The sequence below is a fragment of the Nycticebus coucang genome, chromosome X, assembly GCF_027406575.1.
Source record: "Nycticebus coucang isolate mNycCou1 chromosome X, mNycCou1.pri, whole genome shotgun sequence".
NCBI lineage: Eukaryota > Metazoa > Chordata > Mammalia > Primates > Lorisidae > Nycticebus > Nycticebus coucang.
The window spans coordinates 77,827,026-77,845,412 of NC_069804.1; the positions used below are offsets into that span (position 1 = coordinate 77,827,026).

General features: G+C 46.0%; 2 protein-coding genes across 3 annotated transcripts in view; one reads left to right on the forward strand and one right to left on the reverse strand.

The window, feature by feature from the left end:
- The window catches only part of EDA (ectodysplasin A), a 554,900-nt gene extending 548,052 nt beyond the window's left edge, over positions 1 to 6,848 (forward strand). The window contains exons 7-8 of one of the 2 annotated variants that reach the window (XM_053580919.1): positions 493 to 623; positions 2,822 to 6,848. In XM_053580919.1, coding sequence (XP_053436894.1) covers positions 493 to 623; positions 2,822 to 3,073 — 383 coding nt within the window. In that variant the 3' untranslated portion in view covers positions 3,074 to 6,848. The remainder of the gene's footprint in view (positions 1 to 492; positions 624 to 2,821) is intronic. The other variant, XM_053580920.1, reaches the window with a different exon arrangement.
- A 1,824-nt stretch (positions 6,849 to 8,672) lies between these two features.
- AWAT2 (acyl-CoA wax alcohol acyltransferase 2) lies at positions 8,673 to 16,830 on the reverse strand. The gene is made up of 8 exons (XM_053580363.1): positions 16,746 to 16,830; positions 11,695 to 11,805; positions 11,272 to 11,342; positions 10,823 to 11,027; positions 10,416 to 10,590; positions 9,325 to 9,524; positions 8,939 to 9,129; positions 8,673 to 8,792 (listed from the first exon to the last, which is right to left on the reverse strand). Exons 1-7 carry the CDS (start codon positions 16,828 to 16,830, stop codon positions 8,975 to 8,977), a joined length of 1,002 nt encoding a protein of 333 aa, XP_053436338.1. The 3' UTR covers positions 8,673 to 8,792; positions 8,939 to 8,974.
- Between the last annotated feature and the right edge of the window lie 1,557 nt (positions 16,831 to 18,387).

An 18,387-nucleotide genomic window follows, 5' to 3' on the forward strand; every position in this document is an offset into this window, starting at 1 on the left:
TGTGGAAGAGCAGTAACAAATAATCTCTTAAGGAGAAGGAGAAAACCACCAAGATATAGGATAGAAGGGGGATTCGGGAGCTATGGCTGGGAAAGTAACATTGAATAATAAGACCTAGCCTGCCACTTAGTATCTAAATTTTTCCTGTGCAGGCCCTATAACAACAAAGAAAATAAGGCAATATGCCCACTCTTATCTTACTATCCCCTCCTCAGGATTCCAGCTAAAAGGTATTCATTAAAGACACTTCCAGATGGAGAGAGTCAGGAAAAGAAGGATGAAGACAGATAGGCAGACTCCAGGAGCCCTGAGCTACTTTACAAACAGAATACTTTTTCTGCTTCCCAATGCCCTTCTTAAAGCTTGGCCTTCTAGGCTATCCTGGTTGCACTGATATAGGGGTGGGGATTATATAATGCTTGATATTTCTTATTTTCTATTGCCTGGATTATTCTGACATGTGCTGAGTGACTGCCCTTCTCTCATACTGAGATCTTTCAGGTGGAGTGCTCAATGACTGGTCTCGCATCACTATGAACCCCAAGGTGTTTAAGCTACATCCCCGCAGTGGGGAGCTGGAGGTACTGGTGGACGGCACCTACTTCATCTATAGTCAGGTAGAAGTGAGTACGGTCTTAGGCCTAACTCTTCTTATATCCAGAATGCAGATCCGGTGTAGGCCACATAGGGGCACTGTGGAGCCAGCCAAAACCATCCGATGGCTAACTTCCTTCTTTGGTGGGGAAGGGAGGAGGGGGAACAGCCCTGGGAATGAGTGGAAAGGAGGGAAGAGAGAGGGAGTCTGCTTTGTTTTTGTTTTCCTAGCCAAATATTAGTGAAAAACTGAAAAAAGTCCCCTTCCACTTCCTGCCATCTGATTCCCTCTTACAGAGCCCCAGGCTCTTGTTTCCCCTCTGAGCTGTTTAGTTCTACAGCTTAAACTGGGTCTACCAAACTTAAACTGGGTCTGAGCATATTCTTTGAAAGTCAATTCCAGAGCTGCTGAGAACCCCTCCCCTCAACACTATTAGCTTAGGCATTATAAGGAAAAGTAACTGTGGCTGCCATGAAGTCTGAATCTCCCCTTATCCCTAAGGTTCTCCAAATAGATAGTTCCTTGGGCTGAGTGGTTTCTGTGGACTTTCTCTCTGCCTCAGAAAGATTTCTGACTGTCTTTCCTTCCTCTTTCTCCCATTTGTTTCTCTTTCTGTTTCTCTATTATTCTTTCTTCCTTCCTGATGTCATTCTCCCAGCCCTTTCTCCCTTTTCATTTGTCCTTTTCCTGTCTTAGGCCCACTCCCCAGGTCTGCCAGTTTCCACCCATTTCCATTCTCCACAAGAGTGGCTTCTCAGAGATAGAGGTAGATGAGCCTTGAGGCTGAGGCTTTTCTTGGACGGGCAGCAAGCAGGTAGATGGACAGGACTACAGACCCAACAGAGGGTCCACAGGAGAGTAGCCAGAGAAGGTGGGTTAACAAAAACTTGCTAGGCATACTGAGTATCTTGGTGTAGCTTGGGTTCTGACCTAAGAGATTATATGGCATCCTGCTCATGCCTGAAGAGCCCATGTAGGAAGTGGCCTTTCATAAAGTGATTTAGGGTGATGGGTGAAGGTCCCAACCCCCACAGATGATATGGGTATAATCCTGAGGTCCTATGAATTCTATGTGGCAGGGGATAGGGAATCAAACCTTGGGATGAGTGTGATGGATAAGGATAGTGAAGAATGGAAAAATTAATTTTCTGGGCCTAAGAAAGAATTTGGAATATCAGTGCAGGCTAGGAAAATCCCCATGATGTCAGGCCATTGAGTATAGGCTCCTGCTTCCCTCTGGCCACAAATTGAAATTAGAGGCCTGGGTTTTGCCCTTATAAATTCTTTTTTTTTTCTTTTTTCTTTTCTTTTTTTCTTTTTTTTTTTTTTTTTGAGACAGAGTCTCACTATGTCACCCTCAGTAGAGTGCTATGGCATCACAGCTCACAGCAACCTCAAACTCTTGAGCTTAAGCGATTCTCTTGCCTCAGCCTCCCAAGTAACTGGGACTATAGGTGCCCACCACAACACCTGGCTATTTTTTTGTTTTTATTGTAGTTGTGATTGTTGTTTAGCAGGCCTGGGCCGGGTTCGAACCCGCCAGCCCCAGTGTATGTGGCTGGCGCCCTAACCACTGACCTACAGGCAACAAGCCCCCTTATAAATTCTTTATCCCATTTATGGTGGATGGCTCTCCATCTCTCTGGACCTGTTTCCTCAGTCTTTAAATGAGAGGGCCAAAAGATGCTGTGAACAAGTGAGAGAAGTTCAGCCACAGGGGAGGGAGTGCTGCAAGCTGAGTGAACTTCTGTTAAGGAGCTGAAGAAATGGCAAGTTGTTAAGTGACCGCTCTGGGGAATCAGTGACTTCTAAGTTTCTCCACAAATACTCTGTGGGGCTTGAAAGTGGAAATTAGCTTGTGTCTATAGCACTGATTAAGCACCTAATAAGTGCACAGCACTGTGCTTCATTCCAGAGCTGGGGCAGCAGGGCTGTAAAGGGGTGATTAAGGCAGGGTTCTTGGCCTCACGAAGTTAAATGACAGGTGTGTTGTTGTAAGGAAGGTTTGCTCAGCCACCTGAGCCGCAAGGAGTGGGAGAAGGGCAGTGCATAAACCTGTCACTTTGCCATTCCTATTGGCCAGCTAGCATACCTTCAGGTGGCATTGCTACCTCCACAAGGTATACTGGCAACTCATCTGAGAAGCTTCTGTCTGTTCCCCACAGGGAGGGCCCCCAGCCTCTCTTTCCTCTCTCCCCCAATCCCTTCTTGTTGCCTTTCACCCAGGTATACTACATCAACTTCACTGACTTCGCCAGCTATGAGGTGGTAGTGGATGAGAAGCCCTTCCTGCAGTGCACCCGCAGCATCGAGACGGGCAAGACCAACTACAATACATGCTACACTGCGGGCGTCTGCCTCCTCAAGGCCCGGCAGAAGATTGCCGTGAAGATGGTACATGCTGACATCTCCATCAACATGAGCAAACATACCACCTTCTTTGGGGCCATCAGGCTGGGTGAAGCCCCTGCATCCTAGATTCCCCCCATTTTGCCCCTGCCCAAGCCCCTGCCCCAAATTTGGGAGCTGGGACTCCCAGAACCTCTAAGTGCTGCTGTGGAGTGAGGTATATTTGTGTTGCAGCCACAGAGAGAAATGCCCCAGTGATATTTATTCCCTAGTGACTCCAGGATGCCTGCTTGACTTTCCAGAATGACCTTGGGTTAACAGAACAGTTGAGCTCCAGGGTTTACATGAAGCAGAACCTTCTTTGGCTCATGTTGACTGTCTTATGGCATGACTTTTCAACCCCAAGGTCCCTGTTTTCAGATTTATCATTTGTTGCACTAAAATGAAGATCCAGGGCAGCAGGCCAAAAAAAGCAAAGGTGTACTCCAGACTCTGAGGGGAGAAATCTGACCCCAAGGGGGCTGCTGCTCCCTTCTTGGGTGGGGGTGGTGGCAGGAGTAGAGTGGGAAGAGAGCATTGCAGCCTAAGGAGAGGTCCAAGGAGGGGGAAGGCACGTGCTTATGGCAGAGACCATGGGACAAACCTGCCACAAGGATACCCTCAGTAGTAGGAGCGTTCCTGCTGTTCCACACTGTGGCCTGCAAGAGGGTCAGAGAGCTCTTCCCACTCAGGCTGAGAGCCTCACTATGGCAGTTTGCTGGGCTCTGGGAAAGGAAGGCTTGCTATGCCTTGGATCAATTGCAGAGAATGGCCACAAGCCTGCATGCACGAGAACCGGAATCTGTAGTTGGGGCCACATGTCTCTCACTTTGTTTACAATTATGCTCTGTGCTCAGAAAACTCCCTGAGGTGGCCTCCTCATTGCCCACTTCCCAACCTGACTAGAATTCCTGTCTTGTTTCTCCACAGAGACTACCTCTGTCTGAGACAGGTGCCTAACCTGGGACCTGTGCTTGTGTGAGTCTGGGACTTGTGTGACTCTGGGATGTTCTTTAGCTTACCTGGGCACAAAGAGAATTTTCCATGTATTAAAGCAGCACAAATGTTATTCATCTAATCCTAATCAAATTGTGTCTGTAGACCGGGTGACCTCCAGAAGTCCCTTCAAGTTCTACTGTTTCAGACTCTTAACAGGAAGCCACCATGATAGCCTTCTAAATTCCCTAGCCCTCAACTGCCCCTAAGCGTCAGCAAGGCAGAGCCTCTCTACCTGGCCTGGAAAGAACAAGAGGCAGGGAGAGGACAGACAGGTTATGTTCAAGTTTGCTGCAACCCAAATGGCCATTCGTCTAGGCCTTCTGAAAGAATAGCAGCCCCTGCCCTGTTGACCCAGTCTTCAGAAACCACAGCAGAGCATAGCCATCACAGATGCCAGGCTCAGGAGAAATCAGTGTCAAGTCAACATCTAGGCATTGGGCAGGCGTCTGTCCCCTAGTTCACGTCCAAAGGCATATTTCCTCTAACCCCAAGCTTCCCACCTGACCATAAGATAGGACCATTCAAGGGTCTCCTTATTTGTAACAGCCTGGGCCCAGCTGGCTTCTGGGTTCCAGGTCCAGCCCAAAACTGGAATGGCCACCCTTGTACAGTCTACACCTCTTGCTCCTGAAAGGAATTTTCTTTTCAGGAAATGGAGAATAAGTTCCTTCAGGCAGCTGAAATCTACCAAGAACTACAGGTACTTATTTCTTAGCTGTGCCTTCTCTTTCTAAGTAATCACACTACTGGGACCTTCTAGGGCCAGGGCAACAGGTGGTAGGGTGGGCCTCCATTGTCTAGTTGCTGATGACTGCTTTGCAACCCAAGGTGAGGCAAACTTCAGGCATGTGTCTGGTCCCAACTCCTATAAAGTGCCTTGGATAGTGTGTAGTTGTAGCAAGAACCAATAGGAACCTCTCCCTAAAGTTTGGAAAGTACTTCCTCTTTTACTGTCATCTTCGAAGAAGGCAGGGCAGATAATATTACAAATGCCATTGTTTAGGTGCGGCTCAGAGAGGTTAAGTATTTTGACCAAGATCTCACCCAGTTTAAGTCAGACCTGGGTCTTCAGCCAGGTCTAATTCCAAAGCTATTAGGTTACACCACTGCATCAGGTGGAATTTAGAGTCTAGGGAGAACCAATAAAAGTGGTAATACAGAACCAAAATCTTTGAGAATCCTAGGGAGGAACCTAAAAATGCCCATTTTCATCATTTTATGGCAATGCCTCTTCTCTTGGCCACCAGGGATTCTGTGACAACAGCCATCAGCCTTATAGCTCTTGTGTTCAGAAGGATCTTCTTGGCACTATGTATAAGGAGCAGACCTCTGGGACCCTGCAAATTGGTAGCCCTCATGTTCTTTCCTCCATCCAAGGAACCAGCCAACCATCATATGTGGAGCCCCTGCTGTAGGCAAGGTCCTCCTTTTGTTATCCTACTAACAGCTTAAGGAGCCACCCCACTGCCCATAGGTACTAAGTCTTACCCCTTATCTCTCTCTACCATACCACAGAGACCTTGCCATTCCTAGGGTCTCTCAGGGATGGAGGGAAGACCCAAGACTTATTCTAAGACCAAATGGTGTGAAGAGAGAGGAGAAAAAGTCTTCCTAATTGTGCCTCTAAAGGGCATTCTGATACCCATTCTATTCTCCAGACATGGACGAATTATAGGAGAAACAGGACTGCCACCAGACCTGCTATTCATTCTGAATCCCACCTAAAGGAACCTTAGAGTGGGGGGATGGAGGGAGCAATAGGTAGCTAGGGAAGTGATTTACCAATAAGAGAATGTGGGAATAGATTTACAATTGGGAATTATGCTGATGTGAGTTTACCGGAGAGCCAAAGCTAGGGTGAAGAATGAGACAAGGACATTTGTGGCCAAGCAAATGACAGAGATGTGAAGGAGAATTGCATGGCAGAGGCCTCTTCCAGCTGCTTGGGCATCAGTAGCCAAGCTGGTACAAAAGGCAGCAGTCAGAGGCTGCTCAACCTAGAGCACACTTACCTAGAAAAGTAGTGTTTGCCTTATTTCACCTTTCATCCATCCTGAGACAATTTCTTTTTTGAATAGGAAAGGGCTAGAAACCATGGAAGTAAACAAATACTTTGACCCACACATGAGTGTGTGTTTAACGTAACTTTTGGTGGACACAAATACAGTGTAACAGATTCAGAGAAATTTCCAGCTAAAAAGGCCCTTAGAGGAATCCAGCCCAACTTACATTCCACCCCATGTTACTCATGTGGAAATTGAAGCCCAGAGACTAAAGGTGACCTACCCAAAGTGGTGAGCAAACCCTGACTCCAGACTCAGCACAGTGAGGGGTATAGCAGTCCCTGTCCTACACGGCCCTCTTCTTTATTCCACCCACAGACTCCAGACTGGAAATGTGTGGCTGTGTGCAGGACCCGGCCAGGCAGAGAGAGGGAAACTACAGCCTTAATCAGAACTCCTCCTCCCCAGGCATTCTCCCATCACTTCCCTCAGGATTGGAAGGTTCTAGACTGGCTAAGTACCAGGAAGTCCTTAGGCTACTCTAATGCTGCCTCATGCCTCATCCCTGCCTGGAGTCATCCCTAGGCCCCATGAGCACAAAGAAGGAACCTGATTTTTTCTTGTAACCCATTTTAGGGCTCTCTCCAGGAGGAGTTAGGGTGTGTCACTTCTTTATTCCTTCAGCTGGAATGGGGAGTGGGCTTTGTTATGAGAATGGCCTAGAGCCAGCCCAATGCTGCTTTTGGAGGCCAGCAACCAGTGTGAGATACTGTGTATATAAACTATATATAATGTATATAAACTGGGATGTAAGTTTGTGTAAATTAATGGTTTATCCTTTGCAAATAAAGTGCTTTTTCCCCCTTTCTTGAAATTGTCCTCAGCACTTCCTCTATGTTAGATGCTTCTTTACAAATGACACCATACATGAGCTAGGGGAAGTTACAAGGCACCCATTTTAGAATGGGCAACAGAAGAAAAATTGTCCGAATTTCCTGTCAAAACATCCCCATCATCCTCTCTGGGCCCCATACTTCATGCTCCCATCCCCATCACCTTAGATCTTCTCCTATAATCACATACCTGGCAGGTTAGGTGTCCTGACAAAAGGATCATTGTCCTGGAGGAGGGACAGCTAGCATGGAGTCAGCTTGAAACTGTGGCATCTGTAACATATTTCAGGCCTGGCCCCAAAACAGCTTGGGTAGATCCAGCCTCCAGCTCTTTATGAAGATCTAATCCCATTTTTCAGGTGAGAAAACCAATGCTCAAAAAATTTAAGTAGTTCACCCAAGATCACCCAACAAGGTGTGTCTGCCTGGTCTGATGATTCCCAGTCCAGTATACATCGCACCCTATCACACTGCCTCCACCACTTGGCCCCAAGCTCTTTGCATGAAATGCCGTAATAAGGAAGAGGCTCCCGGGAAAAACAAGGGAGTTTTGGGCACTTTTCACAAACCCAGCATCCTATGCCCCATTGTATAGGAGGGAAATGCGACACTTCAGCAGCAATGTGCACAGAGTAGCCCAGGATGGTCCTCTGGCCAACTCAGAGAAGTTTTTTTGGGGGGGTTGTTTTGTTGTGTTTTTAAAGAAACTAGTCACAACAATCTAGCAAACTGCTTAAAAACATCTTATGGGAGCTCAAGAAAAAAGTAATTTCTGGCACAAGAAGTAGGAGAAACAGCAGCAAAGAAGAAGCATGTCTTTGCCCCACTGGGTACAAAGCATCATGTGAGGCAGGCACCCAGGGCAGAAGTAGCCAATCACTCTATAGTAAGCACACACGATGTTCTAGACCAGCGATTCTCAACCAGTGGGTCGCAACCCCTTTGGACTTTATTAAAGTTTGTGGTATTAGGAAGGTTGAGAACCACTGTTCTAGACCAAAGTGACAAACTCAGTCCAGGTAAATCATTGCACCAGATGGCATCTACCCAAGAGGGATCGAACAAAGGGGCTGTGTGCCAGTTGTGTAACCTGTCATTCCAACAACCACTTGGCCAAAAGTCTGGGACTTGCCATTCAGAAGGAGAGTTCTTTATGGTTGCTGGAAGACAGGCACCTCGCTTCAATCCTGAACAGTCTGGCTGACTCTGAAAGGGCAGAGATAGGGCCAGGCAAGTACAGGCAAGTTGCTGGAGAAAGACAGAAAATTAGGTCTGAGCCTGACCTGTTCCGTCACAGCTTTTTGAGGCAGAAACCGAGTGTGGACTAGGGAGTAATGGGGATATCAATGACTTCAGCTTTCAACACAGATCCTACATTGTAAACATTTTAAAAAATGAGATTCCATAAAATTGAGGACCTTGTTCACTCAGGAACAGGAAATGGGTTAAATGGTTAGAGTAGAATAATTTCGTGTAGCTTTCCACTTTACAAAGTTCAATAACATCCTATAGCATCTGATCTTCCCAACAACTTTCGAGGTAACCAGGGAAGGGATTATTAGACCCGTTTTATAGGTGAGAAAACTGAGATTCAGAGGTGACCAATTACGCCAAAGTCACGTGTCTTGAAGGTGGCAGAGCCTAAGCTCAAAGCCCACCAGCTCTCAAGGCACCCAGTCCTTCAGGAGTCTTGGCACCAGGAGATGTGGCTGTTGAGAAGTAGAGAAGGACAGAGATGCAGTGGGATCCCAGAGCCCTCAAAACAGACACGTTATCAGAAGATGGGATTTTTATTCTCTCCATTGTTTTCCTCAATGCTGGTGTCAAAGTACCTTCAGGGTACCTCTCCCCTTGGGTTCTTCCCTGCTTCTTAGGGCTATCTCCCAGTAGCCACAAGGAAAAGGCAGAGAAGAGCTGGAAAGAGAAAACAAGGTAGTGGGAAAAGGAGTCCAGAAAATATACAAATTGGCAACCTCTCCCCATAATGAGGGCCTGTCAAATCAGGGGTGGGATCCCTGTAGGGGACTTTTGTCCTCCTGTTTTCACTGGTTCCATCATACCTTCCATCCAGGATAAGAAGTTGCTGCCAATGTCTGTCAAATTATCACCAGCTCTTGGGTCTCAGATATGCCAAACTTGGTCTTATGCTGGTCAAAGAGCTTGCGCAGAGCATCAATATAGAGTGCATGGTATTTAGCCACAATCTCCCGGCTTGGATTCTCAATCTTGGGCAGTGGCAGAGGCTCCCCAACTGCCAGGCGACACAGAAGGAAAAGGGAGAAAAGCATCAGAATAGCTCACTCCTCAGAATGGGCCTTATGGTCTTCTCACCTTCATATCAAAGCCACTACTCATCCTAGCCAGCCTCCCTGCCTCTGAGCATAGGTCAGCCTCAGAGTGGATCCCGCATCCTAGACCAAGGCTGCCAGCAGAAGGGCCCACTCACCAATGGTGGTTACAGGCCGAGTATAGGGCAGGAGGCCCCAGGAGTTCTTGGTGAAGCCACGGCCATAGAAAGCACAAGGGTAGATGTGTACCATACTCCGGAACCACTTCTGGAAGCGGTTGACCAAGCCCCCAGGAGTGAAAATGTGCTGATCGTAGAGGTCCGTCTCCCCAAAGGCATATGCAGGGATTAGAGCCACTCTGCAGAGGAGAAGCATATCCTTTGATCCCCAGAAAGGTAGAAACTCTGCTGAAAGCCAGGCATGCTAACTGCCAATGGTCCCTGGCTCTGCTTACAGGCTTTTCAGACCCCAGCCCAACTGTTCCTAGATTCAAGCTGAATGTGGGGGCTCCATGTCCTCTCCCTGGCTCCCTGTGGGGGCAAACCAGCAGTAAGCTGCAGGGAGCAAGCCCAGCCCTCCTGTCAAGCTCCAGGTTTGAAACACTGGAAGATAAGACCCGAGGGCCATTTCAGTTGGCCTTCCTCTCTTTAATGTACGGGTTATACTTGGCCCTCTCTGAGAGGGTGTTGTAAGCACCTTCTATAGAGGAACTGGCCCAGATGAAAGGCTGATGTGAGGAATAATAAACTCAGGACTGCCTCTCTATCCAGGGGTATCCAACCTTTTTTTCTTTTCTGCTACACATTGGAAGAATAAGAGTTGTCTTGAGCCACACAGTAATTACACAAACACTAATAAAAGTTAATTAGAAAAAAAAAAGATCCGTGCATACTTTTTGTGATATCTGACACCATTGATAAGCACAAAATCAGCACACATCCTGCAGGACCATGGGTTGAACACACTTGTGTGTATCCTTTCTTCTTAAGCAGAAACACCTCCAGGACCTGGCTCTGGCTCTCCTGCAGCCCAGAAGTAGCTTTTCTCCTCCCTCTTTTTTTTCTTTTAATTACTTTAAATTGACAAATAAAAACTGTATGTGTTTATGATGACTATAGTTAATAACAATGTATTGTATACTTCCACCTCCCTCTTTAGATACCACTTCCTCAAAACCCCTTCCTCCTTCCTCCTTCCCTACTGGCGTTTTGAATCCCCTTCCCCCAGTCTGGACTGAAGCTGTACTTACCCATGTCGAAGGGCCACACGCACAAATCCAGACCGGTTCTTCAACACCAGGGTGGAAGAGCCTGGCTGGCTATATCTGCACTCAGCCAGGCCACCAACCACTACAATGAGCATGTTGCCTGTGCCTCTATGGGTAAGCAGAAAGTCCATGGAGGATTGGCTCACAGAGCAGGCCCCTGGTGATCAGAAAAAGCCAAACAGTCCTTGGCCACTTCCTAAACCCCCTAACTTTTCTTCCCATCCCCTCAAAGGAGAGAATGAGCAAGGGGCCTCAGGGCAGGTGAGCCTAGAGCAACTGTTTAAGATCAAAGGGGATCATGGAGTTGGCCTTGCTCTCTCCCATTGCCATATACTTCTCCCTTGGAAAGCCATTTCTTCTTTGGCTTTATGTCCTAGGAGTCAACTCACCTGTAGACATTATATATTCTCTGAGGAAAGGCACCCAGAAAAAGGCTCCCAATGTGAGCATATAAGGGGTGATGCCAGGAAAGATCTTGGAGAAACCTGAAGTCTCTGTAGAAAAGTGGCCAAAGCATGAATGAGACATGAGCCCATGAGGGTGGCAGGCGAGGATATAGTTGCAGCTGGGGGAGATATCGTGAGTCTTCAGAAGCTGTGAGGGAGAATGGAGACAGGTGGACTCTAGCCAGGGAAGAGGACTCCTCTTTTGGCCAGAGACCTGAGAGGGAAAGGGATGCTGGGTCCAGCAGTGCAGGTTGGGCAATGTACAACTACAGGGGGCATCACTCTCACCAGCTGTGATGTGGATGATACCCTCCACCTGTACTCTGACCCAACTACTAGCACTGGAGCCAGAGGTGGGCCCAGGACCCGAGTGGATACTTGGGGCTACTCACCTTGAGAGGGAAGTAATCACAGTAGTGTTTCCACAGATACCACTTTCTCACACAGTTAAACCGGCGGCCACCTGCAAACAGAGGCAAGTAGCCAAGCTTTGCCCACCCCACTGTGGGCCTGCCACAGGGTATTCTCAGCCCCCCTAGTGTTTTCTGATGTCTAGACAACCAGGGTGGGCAAATCAGGGCCAATTTAGGACAGACATAGCTTCTACTTCACTAGCTGACCTTCTCCTAATCCACTCCAATTCTTATCTGGGCCTTTCTAGCACCTTAAAAGGACTCCTTCCCTCAGCTTCTCTAGCCTGTGGAGGGAAAGGCTGAATGGATGCCTGGGAATTGGCAAGAGCCTCTCAGGACTTTAATAAGAGAAGAAGAAGGAGCATGTGGTATATGGCAACACAGCACTAGCAGCGCCCTTACCTTGCTCAGGGGTCTTCCAGTCAAAAGCCAGCCAGGTAAGAATGAGCACAGTAACAGGCCAGTATGATGTGAATATCACCAGGTAGAGGTTGACAAGGATCACAGTGGTTACTGGGGAGAGCCATCCCAGAGTTAATGAATCAAGAACCACTCTTCACACTTACCTTCTCTCTGGAGTCCAGTCCACCCCAAGGTCACATGTACTCTGACTCATGCCCACTCAATGCTCTCACTTCCTCACCCTAGTACCTGGCCCACATGCTCATGTCCCCAGCCCCTCTCTCCTCTCTGGACTTTAGAACCTGATTCAGATCTAGAAGGCAAGATGTTTTCCCCCCAGCTGTGCCTCACATGGTAAGGGCCTGCTCCAACAATGTGTCAGGCTCTACCCACAGTGTGTTCAATGGCAGGGAGCCATTGGTGGGCCCATAGGTCAGGTCAAGAGTCCTGGAATGATTTTCTTCCAACTCACATTTTCCTCTCCATATCTTCTTTGCAAGGCATCAATGAAGAGAATACAATGGAAACCAAAGACTAGCCTTCAGCCAGGTCAGAAGCACACAAGATGGTAAACAAGAAACAAAGGAAAATAAAAGCTAGGATAGAATAAGGTACTGGGCTGCATTAAATTCCAATAAGATAGGCATGGTGTAGGTTAGAGTAGCTAGAAAGGAGTCACCAGAAATGAGTCATAGGAAGCTATACTCAGAATTATTACTGGACTCGGTTTTTAAAACAGCTGAGAATAAGGGAGTGTGGGAAAGTGGGTCAAAGTAAAGGTCAGAAAAGACAGAAAATACTTCTAATTGAGCATGGCAGATTGAACACAAGTTTCTCATGGACTTCTTGTCGGGGCCCCAGGAAAATTATTATTAATTTTTTTTTAATATTGATTCACAAGAAGAAAGAGAATCAGGGAGGTGCCAACAGTGGATAAGGGCAAACACTTGCATGCAGGAAAGTGGATGGAGGAGAACAACGAAAGCTGAAACCTAGTTACCTGCAAGGAGGATGCCTATAAGAAGCAAGCCTGTTTGTACAGGAGAATATAGGAAAGACTCAAAATGTGGAGGCATCAGGTGTAACATAAGGCAGGCATGAGGCATAGGGCTAAAAGAAAAAAGAAAATGGAGGATTGATTGAAAGTCTTCTAAAGAATTACTTAGAACCTCTGGTTATCTCCCCTCCCCTACACAACTGGATGATAGAAGAATTGTTTTCTAAAAAATTGAACCAAAAGAGACTCTAGACTCAAATGCTTACACTAGATCCAGTTAAGATATTCTATATGCAGCCAAATTATTAATCAAGTATGAAGATAGAATAAAGAAATTGTCAACTGTATACAGGCTCAGATATTTTGTCTCCTATGTTATTTAAAAAAAAAAAAAAAAAAAAACTGCTGAAGGATGTGCTCTTAAATGAAGGAGTAAGCCAAGAAAGAGGAATGCACTGGATCCAGTAAGAAGGTATCCAGAGAAAGAGGGCAGTGAGCCAGGCCAGGGGGAGGGAGAGGTAAGCAAGGCACCCAGGGCTCAGCAATGAAGGAGACACTCACTCCCAGGGTGTCAAGTACTGGCCCAACACTTGCACGGCCCTGAGAGTGAGCACCTTCTTAAATTTTGAACAAAAGGTACCTCAAAGGCCCTGGGGGTAACAGCTGTGCACGAGGCCAGATTGTAACAGGAAGATGCTGGGCTCCAACAGCGATGTTCTCAAGGAACTAAAAAAGGTGAGGGGACTTACAGATTCCTAATGTATTTGCACATATTGAGAAATTCATGTGTCTGTGGAGAGTTGGGGATGAATTAGTGATAACTAATAGATTTTTAATAGATAACAAAAGAAGTTTAAAATGGGGTAATTATTAACTCCAAGAAAAAACAAGAAGTTGCATGGGAAAGGAAATATAATCTTGGTACACTAAATAGCTCAATAGTGAATATTTCCTAGTCATAGGTGTTTAATTGAAACCTGTGCTAGAGGGCGGTGACTGTGGCTCAAAGAGTAGGGCACCAGCCCCATATACCAGAGGTGGTAGGTTCAAAGCCAGCCCCAGCCCAAAACTGCAAAAAAAAAAAAAAAACCTGTGCTATAATAATTTGGGTAGACTAGGGGAAGATGAAATTCTAGTCATAGTGTATAGATCCAGATGCTCATCTTTCATATTAGGAAGTCAATAGGAAATTCTACAATTGTTACATCAGAAAATAATAATATTTAGAAACTCTAAATAGTAAGATTTAGAAACATGGAAGAAAATAGAAGATTTAGAAAATGTGGAAGTAACCAGAAGAGCTAACAAAGTTGGAAAGGACTGTTTTAGAGAAAACAGAACTAAGGGTGGAGCAAAATCTAGTGGTTTTAGGCTTTTGATAAGCACCATTTCAAAAGAGGCATGGGCCTAGTGCAGAGGACACCTTCCAATTTCCCTTAGGCTTTTCTCAAATTCGCACATGTTCTGGATATCTTGTGAGTATGGCCTCAAGGGGAGAGCCCTATGATAGGATGAATCCTGGATCTGCCACTTACTGTGTATGAATAAAGATGTCACTGAACCTCAGTTCCCCATCTACAAAAATGGGAATTAAACTATCAATATCTACCCTATTTTTCTCACATACTTATTGTGGGGGGCCTTCTCTCAAGGCCTTTAACATCCAAAGGAATACAATTCCACTTCTAGTGTGAAGAGCTGAGAGAACTCCAGGGAACCATTAGTCCACCTGTCTCATGGAAGCTAGTGAGGGAGAGGCCAGCACTGGAGCCCACATCTCCTGCTGCCAGGATGGAGAGCTCTCCTGCCTGTCCCAATTGCAATGTCAGACTTTGGAGTGCATAGACAGGGCAAGCAGAAAAGCTCCTCTTAAATCTTCCTTAGTCCTTCTCTACTCTACCCACCCCAGCTCAGAGTGGGACCAGAACTCTCAATCTTGCTTCCTCTCTTTCTCTCATCCACATCTTCTGATGACCAAGTCCTATATATTTTACTCAAATTTCTTGAATCTTCCCTCTTCTTTCCCCTTCTTTCCATCCCCATTACTACTGGCCTGGTCCACATCACCACCATCTCTGGCCTGGTCCACATCACCACCATCTCTCAACCTGGATTATTGCAATGGCCTCCTACCTGGCATCACCACTTCCTACAATCAATTTGCTGTTCAGAGCTACATAGCAACACTCTCTCAAAACCACAAATATGATGCTATTGCCCCGTGCCAAACCAAATCATGGCTCCACATGGCCCTTAGGAAAAAGTCCAAGCTCTTTTCCATGGTTTATAATGCCCAACACAATCTGTTCCTTGCCTGCTTTCCAGCCTCCTCTTTCTTCCCTCTCTCATTCATTCATGCATTCATGTAACAAATATGTATCAAGCACCAATTCTGTGTTTCTCACAGCCCCATCCTACTTAACCACTGGCATCTCCTTTAATACATTGTGCTCTCCCACATTCTAGACCTTCTATATGTTGCCTTCCCTGTGCCTCCTATGTGCTTCCTTTCTACACCTATTTCCTATTTGTCCTTGACGAAGTCGAGTCAATAGAAAAATTGACAAAGTTCATGAATAGGCAGTTAAGACTTATGAAAAGATGCTCAACCTCACCAGTAATTAAGGAGGTTCAACATAAGCCTATGAGGCCAGGCGCAGTGGCTCACGCCTGTAATCCTAGCACTCCGGGAAGTCAAGGCAGGAGGATTGCTTGAGCTCAGGAGTTTGAGAGCAGCCTGAGCAAGAGTGAAACCCCGATTCTACTAAAAATAGAAAAATTAGCCAGGCATAGTGGCAGGTACCTGTAGTCCCAGCTACTCGGGAGGCTGAGGCAAGAGGATTGCTTGAACCCAAGGGCTTGAGGTTGCTGTGAACTATAACACCACAGCACTCTACCCAGGGTAGTGACAGAGTGACTGTCTAAATAAATAAATAAACCTACAACTCATTCCTGTTTACCTGCTACCCCTCACTTTTGGACTGCATGTGAGCTCACCATTCACATTTCTTGCCATGCTGTGGTAATCCCTTAAGACACATTTTGCAGCATCACAATTTGGTGGTGCCTTCATCAGCCTGCATATTAGTGTCCACAGTGAGCAAAGACTCCTATCAACCTATTTTGGACATTCAGCATGAATGAGAAATAAACATTTGCTGGGCTAAGTCACTGAGATTTCAGGGTTAATTTGTTACTGGAGCGGACGTAGACTATCCCAGGTAATATACCCTAAATGCACCCTCTTTGCAAATGAGGAAAACAAGATTCAGAAAGTATAAATACCTTGATAAAGATCACACAAATAGTAAGTAGTAAGGATGGAATTTGAACACAGGTGAGTTAAAGTAAGGAATGCTCCCCCTACCTACTCACTGGCATGCCCTATGCCAGCTCCATGTTCCTGAGGCTTATCTTCATTCTTATTTCCCAGATAGCTTACAAGGATTCATGCCCTTCACCCCAGCCAGTACTCCCCTGAACCACTGAACAGGTGAGTATTTTTTTCCAGGTCCCCCACCTATAGCAATGATTTGTTTCAGCATATAGAACACAGTGACCAGCATATAATTTTCATAAAGTATTTGTGATGATATGAGTGTTGAAATAAATGAATGGATAAATGGTTGAATTCCTCCAGATAAGAGGTTTGCCGCCAAGCCAACTGTTTCTTCACTTATGATTTGCTTGAGTCCCTGTAGTCACAGCTAAGCCCTTTTCCTTGGCTATCCTCAATGGAAATGCTCCCCATCTTCCCAGAACATGCCTTCCATACCCCAATGTAGACCTAGAAGGACTCACCATACTCACCTACAGCAAGGCACATGCATGTGTGCACCTGCATACGTACACTCCTGGATAGGAGTGTATGGACATTCCCACATGGACACTCACAGATCCCACCAGAACACCATGCCAAGTGCATGAAGCCAGAGGCCAGGGTGACCAGCCAGTACAACCCCAGTATGCGTACTGAATGTCCTGAGACCCTAAAACCCTTCAGTTCCAGGTAAGCCAGGATAGTTGGTCACCCTACCAATGGCTGAAGACTCACCAATAAGGAAGGCACTGAGGGCCCACTGGAAAACAGCAAAGACCTCCAGGGCTGTCTTGAGGTCCTTCTTAGAGGACAAGAGCATTATGCCCAGGGTCCCAGTGGCTCTAGGTAAGTGCTATTCTGCTGCCCAACTCTGATTGCTCAGGGCCTGTGGTGTTTCCTCTCTTCATGCTTTCTCCTCCAGCCCCTGCCTAGTCTCCACCCTCTGTCCCACCCCTCCACAGGATTACAGGACCATATACTACCTCTGCTTCTCCAATTGCCTACCCATCTGCACTTTTACCCACTTGAGCATGGTCTGGGTTGAGATTGTGACACCCCCTTGCATACCCAGCCAGATTTCTATGTGGATGAACACCTGGTGTGGGAAGTGAGTGGGTGGAGGTGTGTGCTGACAAGAGGCCTCCAGGCCAGCCCAGATAGGAAGAGCAGTAGGCAGAAAGGAGCCAAGGGCTCAGATGGAACAAAGGACCTGCATTTCTGTTTCTGAGGTCCAGTTGTCTGTGGTCTCTCAGTGACAACATGATTGGATGGTAGAAGAGAGATCGTAGGTCAGACCTAGAAATACTTTCAGTCTTTTGATCAGTCTGGGAGAAGTCATTACTTACAGAAAGAGATATCACATGTCTGTGAGATATAGTAGGTGCTGAAAAAACTTTTTATTGAATGAAGAAACAAATGTTAGTACATATGGTATTACTCTGGGTAAACAAAGTTGTAGAATAGGCAAAACTAATCTATAGTGAAAAAATGAGAGCAGTGGTTGACTCTGCTAGGGGACTGACTGGGAAGGGGCATGATGGAATTTTTGGGGGTGACAGGGATGTTCTTTATCTTGATAGGACTTTGAGTTACACCGATCAAAACCTCATTTGTGAAAACTCAGTGAAGATACACTTAAAATTTGTCCATTTCACTGCATGTACCTTTCACCTCAAAAGTAAACAAATATTGAACTCTCATTGATGCTAAAGTGTTAGGAGTATAGAGTACTGATGTCCACACTTTACCTTGAAATGCATATAAAATATATTGATGGATGGATAGAGGGATGTGTTGATGAAGAGATATGCCATAAATCAAATAGAGCAAAATGTTATATGTACAATGTAGGCGGTGGGTGTTCACTGTATGATTCTTTCAACTACTCAATAGGTTTGAATTTTTTTAACAGTTCTGTTTATTTATATATATATTTTTTGTAGTTTTTGGCCAGGGCAGGGTATGAACCCGCCACCTCCGGCATATGGGGCTGGAGCCCTACTCCTTGAGCCATAGGCCTGCCCTAGGTTTGAATTTTTATAATTGTTTTGAAACTTCCCTCAAGGTCATAATAAAAAATAAACTTTAGAAATGGGATTTCTCCATGCATATGCATGTGTACATGTGGCCTTTGCATGTCAGTATATATATACAAAAGTAAATATGGATCTAGTCGTCAACACGTTTATATACCTAGGTCAGGTGTGTGTCTATATGTGATGCGGAGTGTCAATGGGAAAGCAAATCCAGCCAGGTGTGTGCTACAGACCAGCTACATGTAAGAGTGAAAGACTGGAAGGGTTTCTTAATGCAACATATAATTATGGAGGATATAGTATTTGCACTATTCTAGACAACCAGATTAAATCAGTGAACA